At 50.2% G+C, this 15,578-nt stretch overlaps 1 protein-coding gene across 10 annotated transcripts in view; it reads right to left on the bottom strand.

The window, feature by feature from the left end:
• Positions 1–15,578, bottom strand: part of DOCK3 (dedicator of cytokinesis 3) — a 323,372-nt gene that overhangs the window by 62,415 nt on the left and 245,379 nt on the right. For all 10 annotated transcript variants that reach the window (XR_012128871.1, XM_073230632.1, XM_073230639.1 and 7 more), the window contains exons 15-22: positions 14,037–14,161; positions 12,316–12,478; positions 11,730–11,836; positions 11,046–11,217; positions 10,659–10,756; positions 6,317–6,400; positions 5,214–5,314; positions 1,916–1,997 (exon numbers count right to left, since the gene is read on the bottom strand). Coding sequence is in view for 9 of the 10 variants with exons in the window: in XM_073230632.1 (XP_073086733.1) it covers positions 1,916–1,997; positions 5,214–5,314; positions 6,317–6,400; positions 10,659–10,756; positions 11,046–11,217; positions 11,730–11,836; positions 12,316–12,478; positions 14,037–14,161 (932 nt within the window). In the remaining variant the exon portion in view is untranslated. The remainder of the gene's footprint in view (positions 1–1,915; positions 1,998–5,213; positions 5,315–6,316; positions 6,401–10,658; positions 10,757–11,045; positions 11,218–11,729; positions 11,837–12,315; positions 12,479–14,036; positions 14,162–15,578) is intronic.

Raw genomic sequence — 15,578 nt, 5'->3', positions numbered from 1 at the left:
CCCCCTCCGCTCCGAGGCGGACCTTCTCCCGGGCCGCGTGCCTCCCTCGTGACCCTGCCCTGAGCCCGTGGACCCAGCGCAGCCCCTGCAGCCGGCCTCAGCTCCTCCTTCCTGTCACGTCCCATCCCGCTGCACAGCTGACAGCCTCTGCTGTGTCACATCAGCCCCTCGTGGGCGTGTGGAAACGCAAGCTGTCTCCACTCCGGGCGTTTGAACATGCCGTCTCCTCTGTCTAGAATGCTCCGGAACGCTCCACCCCTAGTGTGTGACACTAGTGTCAGCTCAGACGTCACCCCCTCAGAGCTGCTTTCCCTGAAGCCTAGACCTCTCCGGCCAGTCTACCCCAGGATCCCGATGATCTCCGTCGTCGTGCTCCTCGAGTTTGTTTTCACTGACTGCGTGTGTCTGCCGTTCCCACGTCTGTGTCTTTCCGCACTTGAGCGGATGTGCTGTGCAGGCCCAGCCCGGAGCTGACAGAATCTGGTGCGCGGCAGGCATCCAGCAGCACTGACTGAGTGAATGGTTTTTGGAGAGGACCGCCTCTCCTGCGATGCCTTCTCCATCTCTTTAAACAGTCCATCTGTGGACTGGCATAGAACCTCTTGCCTCTAAGTCAAGTTTTATCCTCTCAGATACCGAGTGAGGAGCTGGACAGGGGCTACGGTTCAGAGAACAGACCCGGGCCTGGCCTCCCATCCCGTCCAGGACCCTGCTCCACACCCGTGTGCATGCTCCCCCTTAGGGCACTGGGGTGTGTTCTTCAGGGGGACCTGGCTTACTCCTGCTGGCGCCTCAGCTACCAAGGACACCGCCTGCTCCACAGGCATGTGTTGTATGAAGGAGGACAGACTGACTGCAGCCTTAGACCGTCTCAGAATGCGCAGAGAAGTGGCAGGGCAAACCCGGATCTGTGGTTTGTCTCGTCTCTTCAGATCTGTTGCTCGGGGTGACAACTGGTTACCACGTGGATAAGAGCAACAAAATCCCAGGCTCAGCAGGACCGAGAGCAGGTGATGGGATATTAAGTGAGGACAGAAAAAAAGCAGAACAAACTTTACTGACATTCTTCCTTTATTGCTAACTAGCTAGGTAGGAACGACATGGTTAAAAAGCAACAATAACCAAGTAACCCCAAAGCAAGAAAAGACAGGCACAGGGAGAGTGGGCACTGCCTCGACTTCAGGTGTGTCCCGGAGGGCACGACAGCTTCCTACCCAGGACACAGGTCTCCCCAGCAAGCTGCTGTCTGACGGGCTGGTGAGCAAGAGGGACTGACATTCTCAGAGGTGGTTCTCTACAGGGAAGCAGCAGCCCTGAAAGGAAGCCGCCAGGAAGTGGGGTTAGCTCAGCGAGGGTGATCCCCCCCAAGCTGGAGCTGCCCAGCCGTGCATAGGCCTGCCTCGTCACGGAACCTGCCCAAGCAGGGCTGTGGCTGTGGGGTCCCTGGCAAGGGTTCCTGCAAAGGCCAAGGTTTCAAAATAATCTTCTCAGCATATCCACATTCAGTGCATACACTCAGCTCTTTTTACTTAACATAGCTCTAAAACACAGTATTTAGTAAACCACGGAGGAAGGGAAGAGTACTAGAAGATCTGCATTCTAATCCATGCTGCTACAACGTGGCCTGGAAAGAGATGTGACACTAGAGCCAGCGGAAGCCAGGACTGGTGCTGGAGGCAAGACCCAGGCAGGCAGGATGGCCAGGGGCCATGTGCACACCCTCCCTCCCGCTTTAGAGCAGGAATGAAGGTTGTCTGGGGCAAATCGAGGTGAGCAAAGAGGAATCATGGGGTCCGAGGCATTCCTGAAAGCGAGCAGTGTCCTGAGATGTCTGTGCTGCCAGCCACACCGTGGAGACCCCTCACTAACAGTGACAGGGAAGGGCGTGTCATGGACAGCAAGCTCAGTACGTTACCCGCATGGCTTCCTGAATGTGGTCCTGCCGAATGAGTTCCGCGGAGCAGTCCATGTACCACTTCAGACAGCGGATGAGCTCCCTGGGAAAGAGAACAGTTCCAGGGCGCGCACGTCAGTCCAAGCGGGGTGTGGCCTGAGACGCCTGCGGCCCTGCTCTGGCCACGCAGGAAGCAGTACCCTGCTGCCGAGCTAGCAGGCAGTCCTGGATTTTTGGATCATCTGAGATCAGACAAAACTCCTTGTCCATAAAAAGTTGCCACATTTTAATTCGCAATTACAAGCACACTTTTCCACTCTCCCTGATATACATTTCTTCTTTGATCACAAGCAAGTTTTCCCCAAATCCTGGACTCTATGTATATTTAGTTTCGTCTGAAGTCGCTAGGTCTCCAGAATGCACAGCAAGCACTACGAACGGCAGACGGAGTACAAGTGCGCATCCCACCTGCCCCTCCCTGCTTCAGCTTCAGCCCATCTGCTTTGCTTCCTTAGGATCGGTGCCCTGAGTGAGGCAGGGTAACAGGGTCAGAAGGCCTGCACGTTTGCTCGGCAGAAGAGCACGGGGGTCAAGAGTACAGGCCCCGGCCAGACAGCAGGATTCACATCTGGGGCCTTTCAGTTTCTAGCTCTATGTCCTCGGCAAGTTACCGGATCTCTCTGTGCCTCATTCTTTTCACTTGAAGTACTGAGGAAATAATAGTACATCTCAAAGATATTGTCAATACAAATGAGATGACACAAAGAAAGCACACAACACACTGCCTGTTCTCCAAAGTCACATCAAAGTGTCAGAGTTCCAGTGTCTCCTTGCCACCCTTTATGTTATCAAAAATTCTGCTAACTCTGCAGGAGAAAACGGTGGCTTCTTTTATTGTTCTAATGGTTTTAGAGAACCTGTGAGTGTTTCTCAAGTTTGCTATTCATATTATCTCTTTTACTGACCATCTTCTTATTTCTTTGACATTTACTGGGGGGTGGTGGCTAGATTGACTGTGCACATGTTTCTTGTGGCAACGAGCAGGGTTTATTTGTAGCAGCTTTGCCATCACTTCTCAGAGGGAAAAGTATGAAACTGTGTAACATTCTATGGTGTGTTACTGTCACTGAAAGCTCACAGGGAGCCTCAGACTCAACGGTAAAAGATGGAAAGCTGCTCCTCCAACCTCAGGAACAAGGCTCGGATGCCTGCTTGCCACTTCTGCTCAACATAGTAGTGGGGAGAAAAAGCAATGAAAGCCTTCCAAATTGGAAATGAAGACATAAAATTATCTTTGTAGCTAATACAACCTTGTACGTAGAGTCCACAAAAAACTTTAAGAACGAGTGAGTTCAGCAAAGTTACAGGATATAAAATCAACACACAAAATTGGTTGCATTTCTATGCATTAACCTGAACAATCCAAAAAGGAAATTAAGAAAACAATCCATTTCCAGTAGCATCAAAAAAGAATAAAATACTTAGGAATAAACTTAACCAAAGAGGTGAAAGACTTGTACTTGGAAAACTATAAAATGTTGCTGAAAGAAATTAAAGAAAATACTAATAAATGGAAAGAACTGTGTTCATGGATTGGAAGACTTAATTCCATTAAATGTCAATACTACCTAGAATGACCTACATATTCAATGCAATTTTCATCAGAATCCCAGCAACATTTTTTGCAGAAATAGAAAAGTCCAACCTAAAGTTCATATGGAATCTCAGGGACCCCAAATAGCCCAAGCAAAGGAAGGACGATGTTAGGGGCTCACACTTTCTGATTTTAAAACTTAACCACAAAGCCACAATAATCAAAACAGTGTGGTAGCGGCATAAAGACAGTCATATACATCAACAGAACGAAACAGCGCAGAAATAAACCCCCGTATATATGGCTGGATGATTTCCAACAAGGGTGCCAAAGCAAATCTTCTCAGTGACTTACGCCGGGAAACCTGAGCACCCACGTGCGAAAGGATGAAGGCGGACTCCTACGTTACACGACAAATAAAGGTCAATTCAAAATACATAAAGATGGAATCAAAGACCTGAATGTAAGAGCTAAAAATATAAAACTCAGATAAAACCATGGGGAAAGCTTCATGATACTGGATTTAGCAGTGATTTTTTTGGACATAACATTGAAAGCACAGGAAGCAAAAGAAATAATAAATTTATCAAAACTGAAAACAGTTCCATCAAAGGACACAATCGACAGAATGGAAGGCAATGGGAGAAACTATCTGCAAATCATATACCTGAAAAGGGGTTAATATCTTTAATAGCCAAGATATATAAAGAAGTCCTACAATTCAACAACAAAAAAAAACTGATTCAAAAATGGACAAAGAACTTGAATATCTATTCAAAGAAGATACACAAATAGTTAATAAGCACATGGAGAGACACTCAAACTCAACATCACTAATCATTAGGGAAATGCAAGTCAAAACCATAACAAGATACCATTTCACATCCATTAGAAAGGCTAAAAAAACCCCAAATACAAAAAAAACAGAAAGTAATGAGTTTTGATGAGGATGTGGAAAAAAGGGAACACTTGTGCAAAGTTGCCATGAATGAATATTGGTACAACCACTATGGAAAACAGTATGGGAATTTCTGAAAAAATTAAAAATATTATTATTATATGATATTATATTATTATTATATGATACGGCCATTCCACTTTGGGGCATATACACAAAATAACTGAAAGCAGGGTTTTGAAGAGATATTTGTACACCCATGTTCACACTATTATTCACAATAGCTACAATGTGGAAGCAAGCCTACTATTCACTGATGGATGGACGGACAAACAAAACGTGCACATACATACAATGGAACACCACGCAGCCTTTAAAAGGAAGGAAATTCTGACACATGCTGTGTGGAAGGACACTAAGGACATTACACAGTAAGAGAAGGAAACCAGTCACAAAAAGACAAATACTGTATGATTCAATTTATACCAGGGACCTAGAATAGGCAAATTCAAAGAGACAGAAAGTATAGGGTGGTTGCTCAGGGGCCGGGGGAAGAGGGAAATGGAGTCGGTGTTTAATGGCACAGAGTTTTACAGGAGTAAAGGGGCTCTGGAGATAGGTGGTGGTGATCGTCATACAACAGTGTGAGTGTACTTAGCACCACTGCGCTGTACACTTAAAAATGGTTAAAATGATAAGCTTATGTTATGTGTATTTTACCACAGTGATGGTTGCCCCTTTTCAGCCTTTTTACTGAAATGAAGAAACTTTTTTTTGGCCTTCCTATTCAAACACAAGTCCTGACCATGATGTCAGATGGAACTTACTTATATGCCAGGGCTCCAGCAAAGTGCTTCTGGATGTATGTGTCCATTACAGGCCGGAAGTGGAAATACTTGATGTCTCTGAGCAGGTTGATGATGAACACCTGGGAGAGACAGAGGGAACTGGGGTTTGCTGGGGGCCTCAGACCTGTTCCCAGCAGAAAACAGGGCTCTTGTTTCTTCAAGGAAGTGCAAACTGCCAGTGTTTTCTCTAGTGCTCCCCCTGGGCAATAAGATTTCCCTTCTGTCTGCATGTCTGTCCTGTCTGTTCTATTCCTTCCACCCCCGCCCCCCAACCCAGACTGGGGGCTTACCTGCTTGTGCCAGTGTCACTCTGAGCCTCTCTGCACAGTAATGTTGGGCGGTTCACTGTGAACCAGGGGAAGGCAAAACAATACCTGTGTAGGTTGCAGAGATGCCAACGCATCTCAAAAAACTTGGAAAAGAGAGAAAAAAGACTATCTTCTGAGCCACATCAGCCTAGGAAAGGCTGTGCCCTTCAGAAATGGGCCTGGCTGGTGAGGGAAGCGAGGAAGATGAAAGCCAGAGGGGCAAACTATGCAAGTGCCACCGTAACTCTCGCCCCCGCCCCTCATCTTCAACAGGCTCTTGAAAACACAGCACCCCTGTGGGACTCAGTGCATTAAGCAAAGTGCACTGAACATTCAAACCAGTGTCCAGTCTCTCTAAGCAACCTTCTGAGTTCTGGTTCTCAAACAACCGCGTAGAGAGAGTGAGTGTGTGATGCTCAGACCAGCTTTTTCTGGAGGTTATCCCGTGTTTGCAGGCTAAGCACAGGCCAGCCCGTCTGACTGCCTGTGAGTCCCCGGGTGCTTGCTGGTGTAGGTCAGTGTCCAGGGCTAGACAGCTCTGCAGGAGCAAGGAGGTCGAGGCCTGGCCGGAGCAGGCATGACGCCCCAGACTGGGTTTTGTGGGGATCCGCTCGGAGGCTGGTCGGTGGCCCTCCTCTGGTGATGCTCCTCAGTCCCTTTTCTACGGGACTGCACCCTGTGCTGACTCACTCTAATAAATCACTTCCCTTGGATTTAAAAATACGTGACAGGAATAATCAATAAAGATGCAAAGTCAGGAGGGGCGAGACTCACCAAGGACTGGAACACCAGCAGGCCATATTTCTCCGTGTTGTCATCCAGAATCACGAAGAGTGTATCTAAGATGTCCTGCAGAAACTGTGAGAGCAGGGCGGTCGGGGGCTCAGGATTTAGGGGCCCGTACACACGGGCAAACTTCCACACACCAGAGGACTTCCCTCCCAAGAAGCCTGACCACCCCTAGGAAGCAACCTCGTGTCTCCCCTCCACCTAGCTAAGGGGTGGGCAAGGTGGGCCGGGATTTGCTTATGGCCTACGGGCTCCTCTCCTGGGTAAGTGCCAAACTCCTAAGGCAAGAGCAATTACCCCGAAACCCAGGACATCCATGTACAAGAGCAATTTTGAAACAAAGACAATCTAAGTGATTCTGACACCAAACTCATTTTGAGAAAAAAGGGCTCACCTTCCCAGGACCCCAAAGACTTGGGTTGCCCCTTAGTCTGCTGTGGCCTGACTCTACAGAGGGCTGTGGATGACAGGATGCCAAGCTAGGCCTCACCTGCAGAAACTATTTTCTGGTCAAGAAATTAGTATCCCAGACCGGAGAATCAGCTGAGGGGACTGTCAGTGAGGGTAAAAGATCTGGAAACACTGAGTTTTTCACTTGAGCATGTTCCTTTCTCTTTCTAAGATGCAAAAACTGAGGAAGCGAATAATTAACACTCTTGGATGCGGGCAGTCTTTAAAGATAAATCTAACATTCTGTTGGTCAGAAGCAGTTTAAAACAATGTTCAATTTATTTCAAACAATATAAAGCAGAAGGTGTGGCTGGGGTACTGATGGGCAGGACTGACCACGTGTGGATGGTCACTGGACTGGGTACACACAGGGCTCTTTATACTATGCAGTCCACTGCCACGTATGTTTGAAATCCTCCAACAGAAAGTAAGGAAGTATTTAAAACACTAATAGATTCTCCTCACACTCTCTCCTGGCTAGCTTGAGACAAGTTACCGACACTAAAAGCAGATACAGGCACATCTTCTTTTACTGTGTTCTGCAGATACTGGTTTTTTTTCACAAATTAAAGGTTGGTGGTAGCCCTGTGTGGGCAAGTCTATCAACAGCACTTTTCCAACAGCATTTGCTCACTTTGTGTCTCTGTCACGTACATTTCAAACCTTTTCATCATTATATTTGTCTGGTGATCTGTGGCTAGTGATCTTTGTCACCATTTCAATTGTTCTGGGCACCTTGAACTGTGCCTACATGAGACACTGAACTTAATAAATGCTGTGTGTTCTGACGGCACCACGACGGCCATCCCCCGTCTCTGCCCCTCCCCAGGCCTCCCTACCGCCCGAGACACGATGCTGAAACCGGGCCAGTTAATAGCCCTCGAAGGGTCCGAGTGAAAGAAGGGTCACATGTCCCTCACTGTAAATCAAAAGCTAGAAATGATTAAGCGTAGCGGGGATGGCATGTTGAAAGCCGAGAGGGGCCAAAAGCTGGGCCTCCCGCAGCAGGCAGCCAAGTTGTGGATGCAAAGGAAAGGCTGGTTCTTGAAGGAAATTCAAAGTGCTGCTCAGTGAACACATAAAAGATAAGAAAGTGAATCGGCCTAGTTGTTGCTAAGGGGAAAGCTCTAGTGGTCTGGACAGAAGATCAAACCAGCCACAACATTCCTGTAAGCCAAAGCCTCCTGCAGAGCAAGGCCCTCACTTCTCATTTCTGGGAAGGCTGAGGGAGGTGGGGAAGCTGCAGCAAGGTACCCAGAAACTAGCTAAGATCATTCGTGAGCGTGGCTGCACTAAACAATGGATTCACAATGTAGACAAACAGCCTTCCACTGGAAGAAGATGCCATCTGGGTCCTTTCTGTCTACAGAGAAGTCAATGCCCAGATGCAAAGCCTCAAAGGACGGACGGACCCTCTTGTGCGGGGCAAGTGCAGCTGATGACTTTAAGCTGAAGCCCCTGCTCACTGACCCTTCCGGGAATCCCAGTGCCCTTAAGAATTATGCTAAGGGCCTTATTATCTGCCTGCGCCCTACATATGGAACAACAAAGCCTGGATGGCAGCACATCTGTTCACACCACGGTGCGCTGAGTATGTTAAGCCCACCATTGAGACCTACATGCAGAAAAAGGTTTCCTTTCAGAACACAGCTGCTCACCGACAACACACCTGGTCACCCAGGAGCTGAGACGCAGATGGGCAAGATCAATGCCTTCCTGCCCTCTGACACAACGCCCGTCCTGTAGTCCACAGATCAAGGAGTCATTTCAACTTTCAAGTCTTACTCTTTCAGAACTATGTTTTGTAAGCCTATTGGTACCATAAACAGTGATTCCTCTGATGGATCTGGGCAAAGTAAATTGGAAACCTTCTTGAAAGGATTCACCATTCTGAATGCCATTGAGAACATAATTCATGGAGAGAGGTCAAAATATCAACATTAACAGGAGTTTGCAAGAAGCAGATTCCAGCCCTCAGGGATGACTCTGAGGGGTTCAGGACTTCGGTGCAGGAAGTCACTGCAGATGTGGTGGAAACAGCAAGAGACCTAGAAGTGGAGCCTGAGACTGGGGCTGAATGGCTGCATCTCATGAGAAAACCTGAATGGATTGAGGGGCTGATGCCTGTGGGTGAGCAAGGAAAGTGGCTTCTTGAGATGGAACCTACTCCTGGTGACAGTCCTGTCAAGACTGATGAAATGACAACAGAGGATTTAGAATATTCCATAAACTTAGCTGAGAAAGCAGCGGCAGGCCCTGAGAGGACGGATTCCAATTTTGAAAGAAGCTCTACTGTGGGTAAAATGCTATCAAACAGCATCTCATGCTCCGGAGAAATCGCTCATGAAAGGAGCCCATCGATGCCGCAAACTTCATGTTGTCTTATTTTAAGAAACTGTCCCAGCCACCCGGCCACCAGCGACCACCACCCTGAGCAGTTGGCAGCCGTCAGCAGGAGGCAGGACCCTCCACAGGCCAAAAGATTACAACTCACTGAAAGCTCAGATGATGGTTAGCATTTTTTAGCAAAAAATAATTTTTTAATTAAGGTATGTACATCGTTTTTTAGACATAATGCTAGAAGTGTGAACATAACTTTTATATGCACAAGGAAACCAAAAGACTCATTGACTCATCTGACTCACTTTAGTGAAGTATTTGCTTTACTGCAATGGTCTGGATCTAAACCCACAATATCTCCTAGGTAGGCCTGTATGCTGGTAGAATGTTCTCTTGTCAAGAATGTGACAACAGCCTTATAATGATCATAGACTTTTTTCAATACCTTGTCCATTGACTGGTTGATATTTTTTAATATGTTTAGAAGGAAAAAATGCACTGAGTATAAATCTGTTTCAAAAACTAGTATTAGCTTGTTTGTCAAGAATTCCTTTTAAAATTTATGATACCCTGATCAAATGATTAAAACAGAATTCATACAGGAGTTCATAACAGTACACAGAGGTACCCAGACTTGAGAAATGCTCCTTGCTGGGTGTGCGTTACTGCTCATGGAAGTGAGGTGAGCACACAGGTGGTGCGTTGGCCTCGACACCTGCAGCAACAGAGCTAAGACTGCTCACTGACGGACAGGCTGCCCTCCTGACGCTCAGTCTCTGGCCCTCATTCCTTTGCACCTGCTGATCACTGAAAGCGCCCCCACTGTCTCAGCCGCGTGCGGTCCATTGTGTGAATCCATCTGCTGGGCTTTCACCACCAGAAGTGCCTGGATGAGCTCCTGAGCTAAAGGCAAACTCTCTGCAGAAGCCAGAGAATCCCCACAGAAGACTACTGGGCATGAGGGACAGCGCTGCCAGCTGCTCAGCCCACGAGAGGGGATGTCACGAAGGTACTGGAGGAAGCATGGGAAGTGGGGTCAGGAAGGGTTCTCAGTATGGCCTCTAGGTGAGACACAGGGCCGATCAGCAGCTATAATTCATGGAGTGTGTGTAGAGCTCTTCTCGATAAGCAAGGGAGCAGAGTAAGGCAGACGTCAGGCCACATTTGTGGTGACAGGGTTACAAGGAAGCAAAGTGAGACAGCCCCAGGACGGTGGGGATCAGCGGGGCGCAGGCAGCACAAGGTGCTGGGGCTGCTGAGCGGGCGCTTGTACCCCACCCTCTAATCCCATGCTTTCTGGAGGAAAAGCAAGTCAGAAAGTAGGATTTATAACTTACTATAGTTTGTAAAAGGTAATAAACCCAATGTGATACCTACTGTTAGAAAACTAACCAAAACAAAAAGGAAACCAAAAACTCCATTCTTACTCATCTGATTACATATCTCACGAAGTGGTCACTGGAAGGGGTGGAGGGGAAGTCAGGCCCAGAGCCCCACCTCCTGCCCGGCGGCACGTGAGAATTGCGGGAAGCCGTACCTTCACGATCTCCTCTCCGCTGACATGCCGCAGCCGCCCCAGGACATCCATGATGCGGTCGGGAAAGGCCTTCCACTTCAGCAGCGCGAGGAGGTCCACTAGGAAGCAAGCCCAGAGACGTGAGCCGAGGACAAGCCGAGCCAGACTTTCCCGGCCAAGGGGGCAGCCTTGGAGACAGGAAGAGCTGCCAGCCTGCCTGGCACTGAGGTCAAGGCCAAAACTCTCCTGTAGGCCCCGGGCGTGCACTCTGCAGCTGCTCACTCCCAGAGCCTCCCAGACCTCCACAGGGAAGGAGAATCCCTTGCCAGGCGGATGCCAAAGCGGAACCTCTGCCCCATGAACAAGCACCAGCAGCATGAAGCCGGCAGGACACGGGGTGGCACCTACCATTCTGGGTGAGCTTGGTGGAGGACAGCTGTGTGGAGATGAAGAAAGACTCCTTGGCACTGCGCTGGAAGATGAGGCTGGAGGGGATGTTTGGGCAGCCACTGTAGTCCTCCTTGCAGCAGGGCAGGCCCAGGTACAGGGCGTGGTTGTTGAACGTGCTGTTCTCATCGCACTGCGGGTGAGAGCAGAGAGCACAGGCTGCCTCCTGGCTCCACCACGCATGGGAGGCAGGTCTTGGGGGATTCACGGGCTAACACGTGCTATCATCTTCCTGGGGCTGGGCCTCAGGCCTCAGGTCTTCTTAGAAGAGTGCACCTCCCCAGGATGGCTCACATGCTTTTTCAAGAGAATACGGTGGGGCAAGTGGCCTCCCGCTGCTGTGCCATGACAGCTGACAGAACTGTGGCCTCAAAGAGCAGGTCTGTATGGGGCCCAGCCAAGGCCACAGCGGCACAGAGGGGTTGGCGATAGATTTCCATCACCGGTGGGGTGGAGGTGGGTAACAAAGGGCCTGCTGGCATCCCTTTGGGGAGGAAGGCAACTGTATTTAGAAGACTAAAGCCCGCCCTTAGCTGACCTGCCATCACCCACAAGCACACTGCCCCGGGGAAAACCACTGACCTGAGAACATGGGAGCTGGCCCGGGGAGTGAGAGCCACAGGGGGGAGGGCCAGCCGGCCGTACCTTGTACACGTAGAGCTCGTGGGTGTCATCGGAGAGAGTGGTGCCGTCGTCCCGCATCAGAGGAGAGAATGCGAAGCCGAAGAGCTTCTTCTCCCCTTTGTCCTTTGCTGCAATCAGAGCCAAGTGTGGGCTGCTTTTGCCCCCTTAGCTTTTTAACAGAAATTCCCCATGTCACAATCACCTATGCTCTTGATTTCTTTTGTCTTATCTTCATTAACTTGGCAGCAGCCTGACTGGTAGGATGGCATGAAATGTACTGGACTGAGTTCCATTTATACGCGACAGCGTTCAGGCCACTGGGACCCAAGCAGAAGCTAAACTCCTGGTCTAGATAACCAGGTGCTCTTTAAGAAGCAGTTTCATACTTATAAAGGAAACACGTAAAGGGGAATGACCCTGGCAATTATCCGGGACCAGCCCAGACATGAGGAAGGGCTGACACTGGACCTCACGTCCAGAGAAAAGTGCCTGATGACTTCCCGTTAACTCTCAACTGCTCATTTCCCGGCCCCAACGAGAGCCCTCTTCATTCTGCTCCGCAGGGAGGAGCTGCACCCCCCAGAACACGGAGAGCAGCCCCACTCACTGGAGCAGTGTCTGAACTCGAAGCGCAGGTGAGAGCCCCGGAACCGGTCAATGGGGACGGGCAGCTTGACCATCTCCCCCCAGCGAGGGCTGTTGCTGTGGTAGAGGACGAAGGAGTGGTAGGAACTGCGATTCGGCTCCCCCGAACCCAAGCTGATGCAATCCTGCAGAAGGAAAGCGAAAGAAGGTGTCGTCTTCCTGCAGGGGGTCCCTGGCTTTTTCCGCACCACCAGGACACCCCACTTTCTCCTTTGCACAGGTCTCACCTTCCCGCCAGGCCAGATCAAGAAGATGGGAAAACTCACTCGACTCAAATTCACTCCTTTTGGGAACAGCCGTGAGATGGCGCCAGGACTCAGAAGTCCCGGTGCTCCCTGCTCTCCCTGGGGCGGGAGTGACCACACACACTGCTCAGCAGGCGGGGGGCGGGGGGCGGGAGGGACGGCGCACAGAGCGGTGCGTCCTCACCGATAAAGGGAACGACGAATCCCATGGGGAAGTGACCTGTCCATGGCATTTTACCAGAGCAGAAAGGTAATTAAATTATAATGTAGGCAGTTTGTTTTCTAATCTTCCTCAGCCCAAAGTTACATTTTAGATCACCCTTGGCTGACTTCCCTGGACATAAACAAGGTCCTTTTTTTCTGTCATCTAAAGTTGGCCATTATAATAGGAACAATCTTTCTGGTATTATTCTTCTAAAACACTGTGCTATTTCTCTTGCTGGAACTGTTGAAAGAAAAGTATAGAGAGTGGATTTAACCAGACCTCAGTTCCCAATATTGCCATGGAGATGCAGTGCCATCTTCCTAGAGGACAGGAAGCTTCGGGCAATACAATCGGGAGCAGTTCTCTCTCTGAACAGGGCTGGTGTGAGCTGGTGTGAGCTGGTGTGAGCAGAGGACAGTTCTGCTGAGCTCAGCATTAACCGTGCAAACAATGGACATGCCTTACTTAGTCCTTGAGGTGGGTTTTTTTAAAAAAAGGACACACAGATCATGTCTCTAGTACCATTCACCATTTCTTTCCAGCTTTGGGGAATCATTCTGATTTTACCTTGTCCTCCTGTGCAATGTGGTGACCACTCCCGCTCTGCCTACCTCACCGGGCTGTTGCCAGCACACAGAAGGGAGGTCTGCAAAGGTGGGATCTGCCTCTGCCACGTGCTGTGTGACTGCCGCCTTGTGACTTGCCAGGGGCATCCGCACATGACAGAGGGAGGGCACTCACTGAGGAGGGGCGGGGGTCCCTGCTGCACTGGCTGGGAGCCGTCCCGCAGGGCCTGAGCCCCGCTCTTCCTTGTCACATAACCTGGTACAAGTGAGCGAGTGGCTGAGTCCCTCCCTCGACCAAAGAACAATCAGGATGTTCTGCGTTAGTTCAAGGAACAAAGAGAGAGGGGTCTGATAACAACAAAAGTAGGCCAGCTTGGTGGTATGGCAGGAGAAGTGACCGGAGGACAGACCCGGAGGGACTAAGGTGGAGCCGGAAGGATTCGGGTCGGATACCAGGAAGACTCTCTGGCAAGGCTGTGTGACGCTGGAAGTCATTATCAGAGCACATTACAGGGTCGCCCTGAAGAAGGGAGAAGGCAGAGGAGAATGCCCAGGGGGCGACTGAACTCAGCCCTGCCTGCGAGAATGGGTCTCTGGACAAAGTCCGCGGAAGCACTAGAATTATTCCAGGATTTGACTCCGCTCCAAACTGACCCGCAAGCCTTACCTTCAAGACTTCTCCGTCTGCATAAAGCACATACATGGTCACCTCGATATTCTTTTGCACACTCTTCCCCCCTCTCTCGAAATCCCCCTTCTCCAGGGTTAGGTACAGGTCGTTGCGGATATCGCCTGCAGGAAAGAAATGCCACTTGGTGACCATGGAAGCCGCGGCGCCCATCTGCGTGCGGGGCCAGGCTGGTGTCTGGCTGCTCGGGGCTCAGTGGGCACTCAGGGCATTCCAGGCATGTTAAAAACAATGGGCATCCAGCCATCCCAGGGCAGCAGTGCGCAGGCAGGCCAGTCACGTGCTCTCCGGGTCTGAAATCCGAAGGCATTCGCTGCAGCTCGTCCAGGACGGGAGAGCAGGGCAGAGATTCCCCTCAGGTTACAGGTGGCTGCTCCGTCCTTCTCCCCTCCGGGGCAGCTGCATGCTGAGCCTCCCAAGGAGGACAGAGTTCACCATCAATAGGAACAATGTCTAGGCCTTAAGTGCTAACGCCGCCTCCACTCCCTCATATAGAAAGGCTAGTCTCCTTTTTCCTGATACAGGCTTCCTTTTACAACCCTCAGCCCTGCTGAGTCTAGCTAGGGGATACCCTTCTTCCTTCCTTCTGGGGGTCCACTCCAAATCCGTTCCCTGGAGCGCCGGGCGGGGGTCCCTGGACTTTGGTCAGTTTTCCTCCTGCTGCGTGTGGAGCACAGGCGCCGGGTGGTGAGGGGTGGCCAGCCCGCTCCTGCTGCTTCCCTGGCATCCTACTCCCACCCACTTCGCCCCTGCCTGCTGCTGCGATGGGCAGAAGCTCAAGCGGCAAGCCCCACGCCGCCTCTGCAGGGGCCGGAGACTGCCTGTTTGCGTGTCACGCGCTTACTCAGGCTGCTCTTGGCTCCTAAATCTGCATCACGGCCACTTCTATTCACACAATCTAAAGGACTTCTGACTTTCCAAACAACACAGTAAAGGTTACAGGACAAGGGCATCTTTAAAGGAAAAAAAACCCCAGGTAAGGCCAAGGTGAAGATCTGTCTGCAGCCTGAGGAAACCGACTGAGGTAATGGAACAACTGCAGACATTCTTTCTCCAACCATTCTTCGAAAACCTGGCAGAGCTCACTCAATTCATTACCTGGAGCCACAGTGAACAACAGCTTTGTTTTAGCTTAGCATCTGAGCTTTCCGCTTTGGTCAGATACACGGCGACGTCCTTTCCTCTGTACTTACTTCCTCTCTCACCGCCGAAGTCTCTGGGTGGAACAGTGATAGGCTGGGCCTGGCACAGGCTGTGGGCTTCTACGGTCTCATGGCCACGCCTGTATTCCTCAGGGTGCCCTCTGATCCCAGGAGTGCAATCATGGCTATCTGGTCACATAATGGGGCTCTCAAAATACTTTGGCTCAAGAAACTCAGCCTATGAGAAGCAATTAATTATTCTCTGACAGACCAGAGATTTCCTCTGCTGTGTGAGAGCCATCCCCAAACAAAGAGCCCCATGGGATGGGAAGAGGAAAACGTCTTCTGAAAATCACACACAGATGCAGCTGCCAGGGAG

Source organism: Manis javanica, chromosome 3 (assembly GCF_040802235.1).
Source record: "Manis javanica isolate MJ-LG chromosome 3, MJ_LKY, whole genome shotgun sequence".
Classification (NCBI taxonomy): domain Eukaryota; kingdom Metazoa; phylum Chordata; class Mammalia; order Pholidota; family Manidae; genus Manis; species Manis javanica.
The sequence above is the reverse complement of the archived record's forward strand: the minus strand, read 5'-3'. Positions and strand labels throughout refer to the sequence as shown.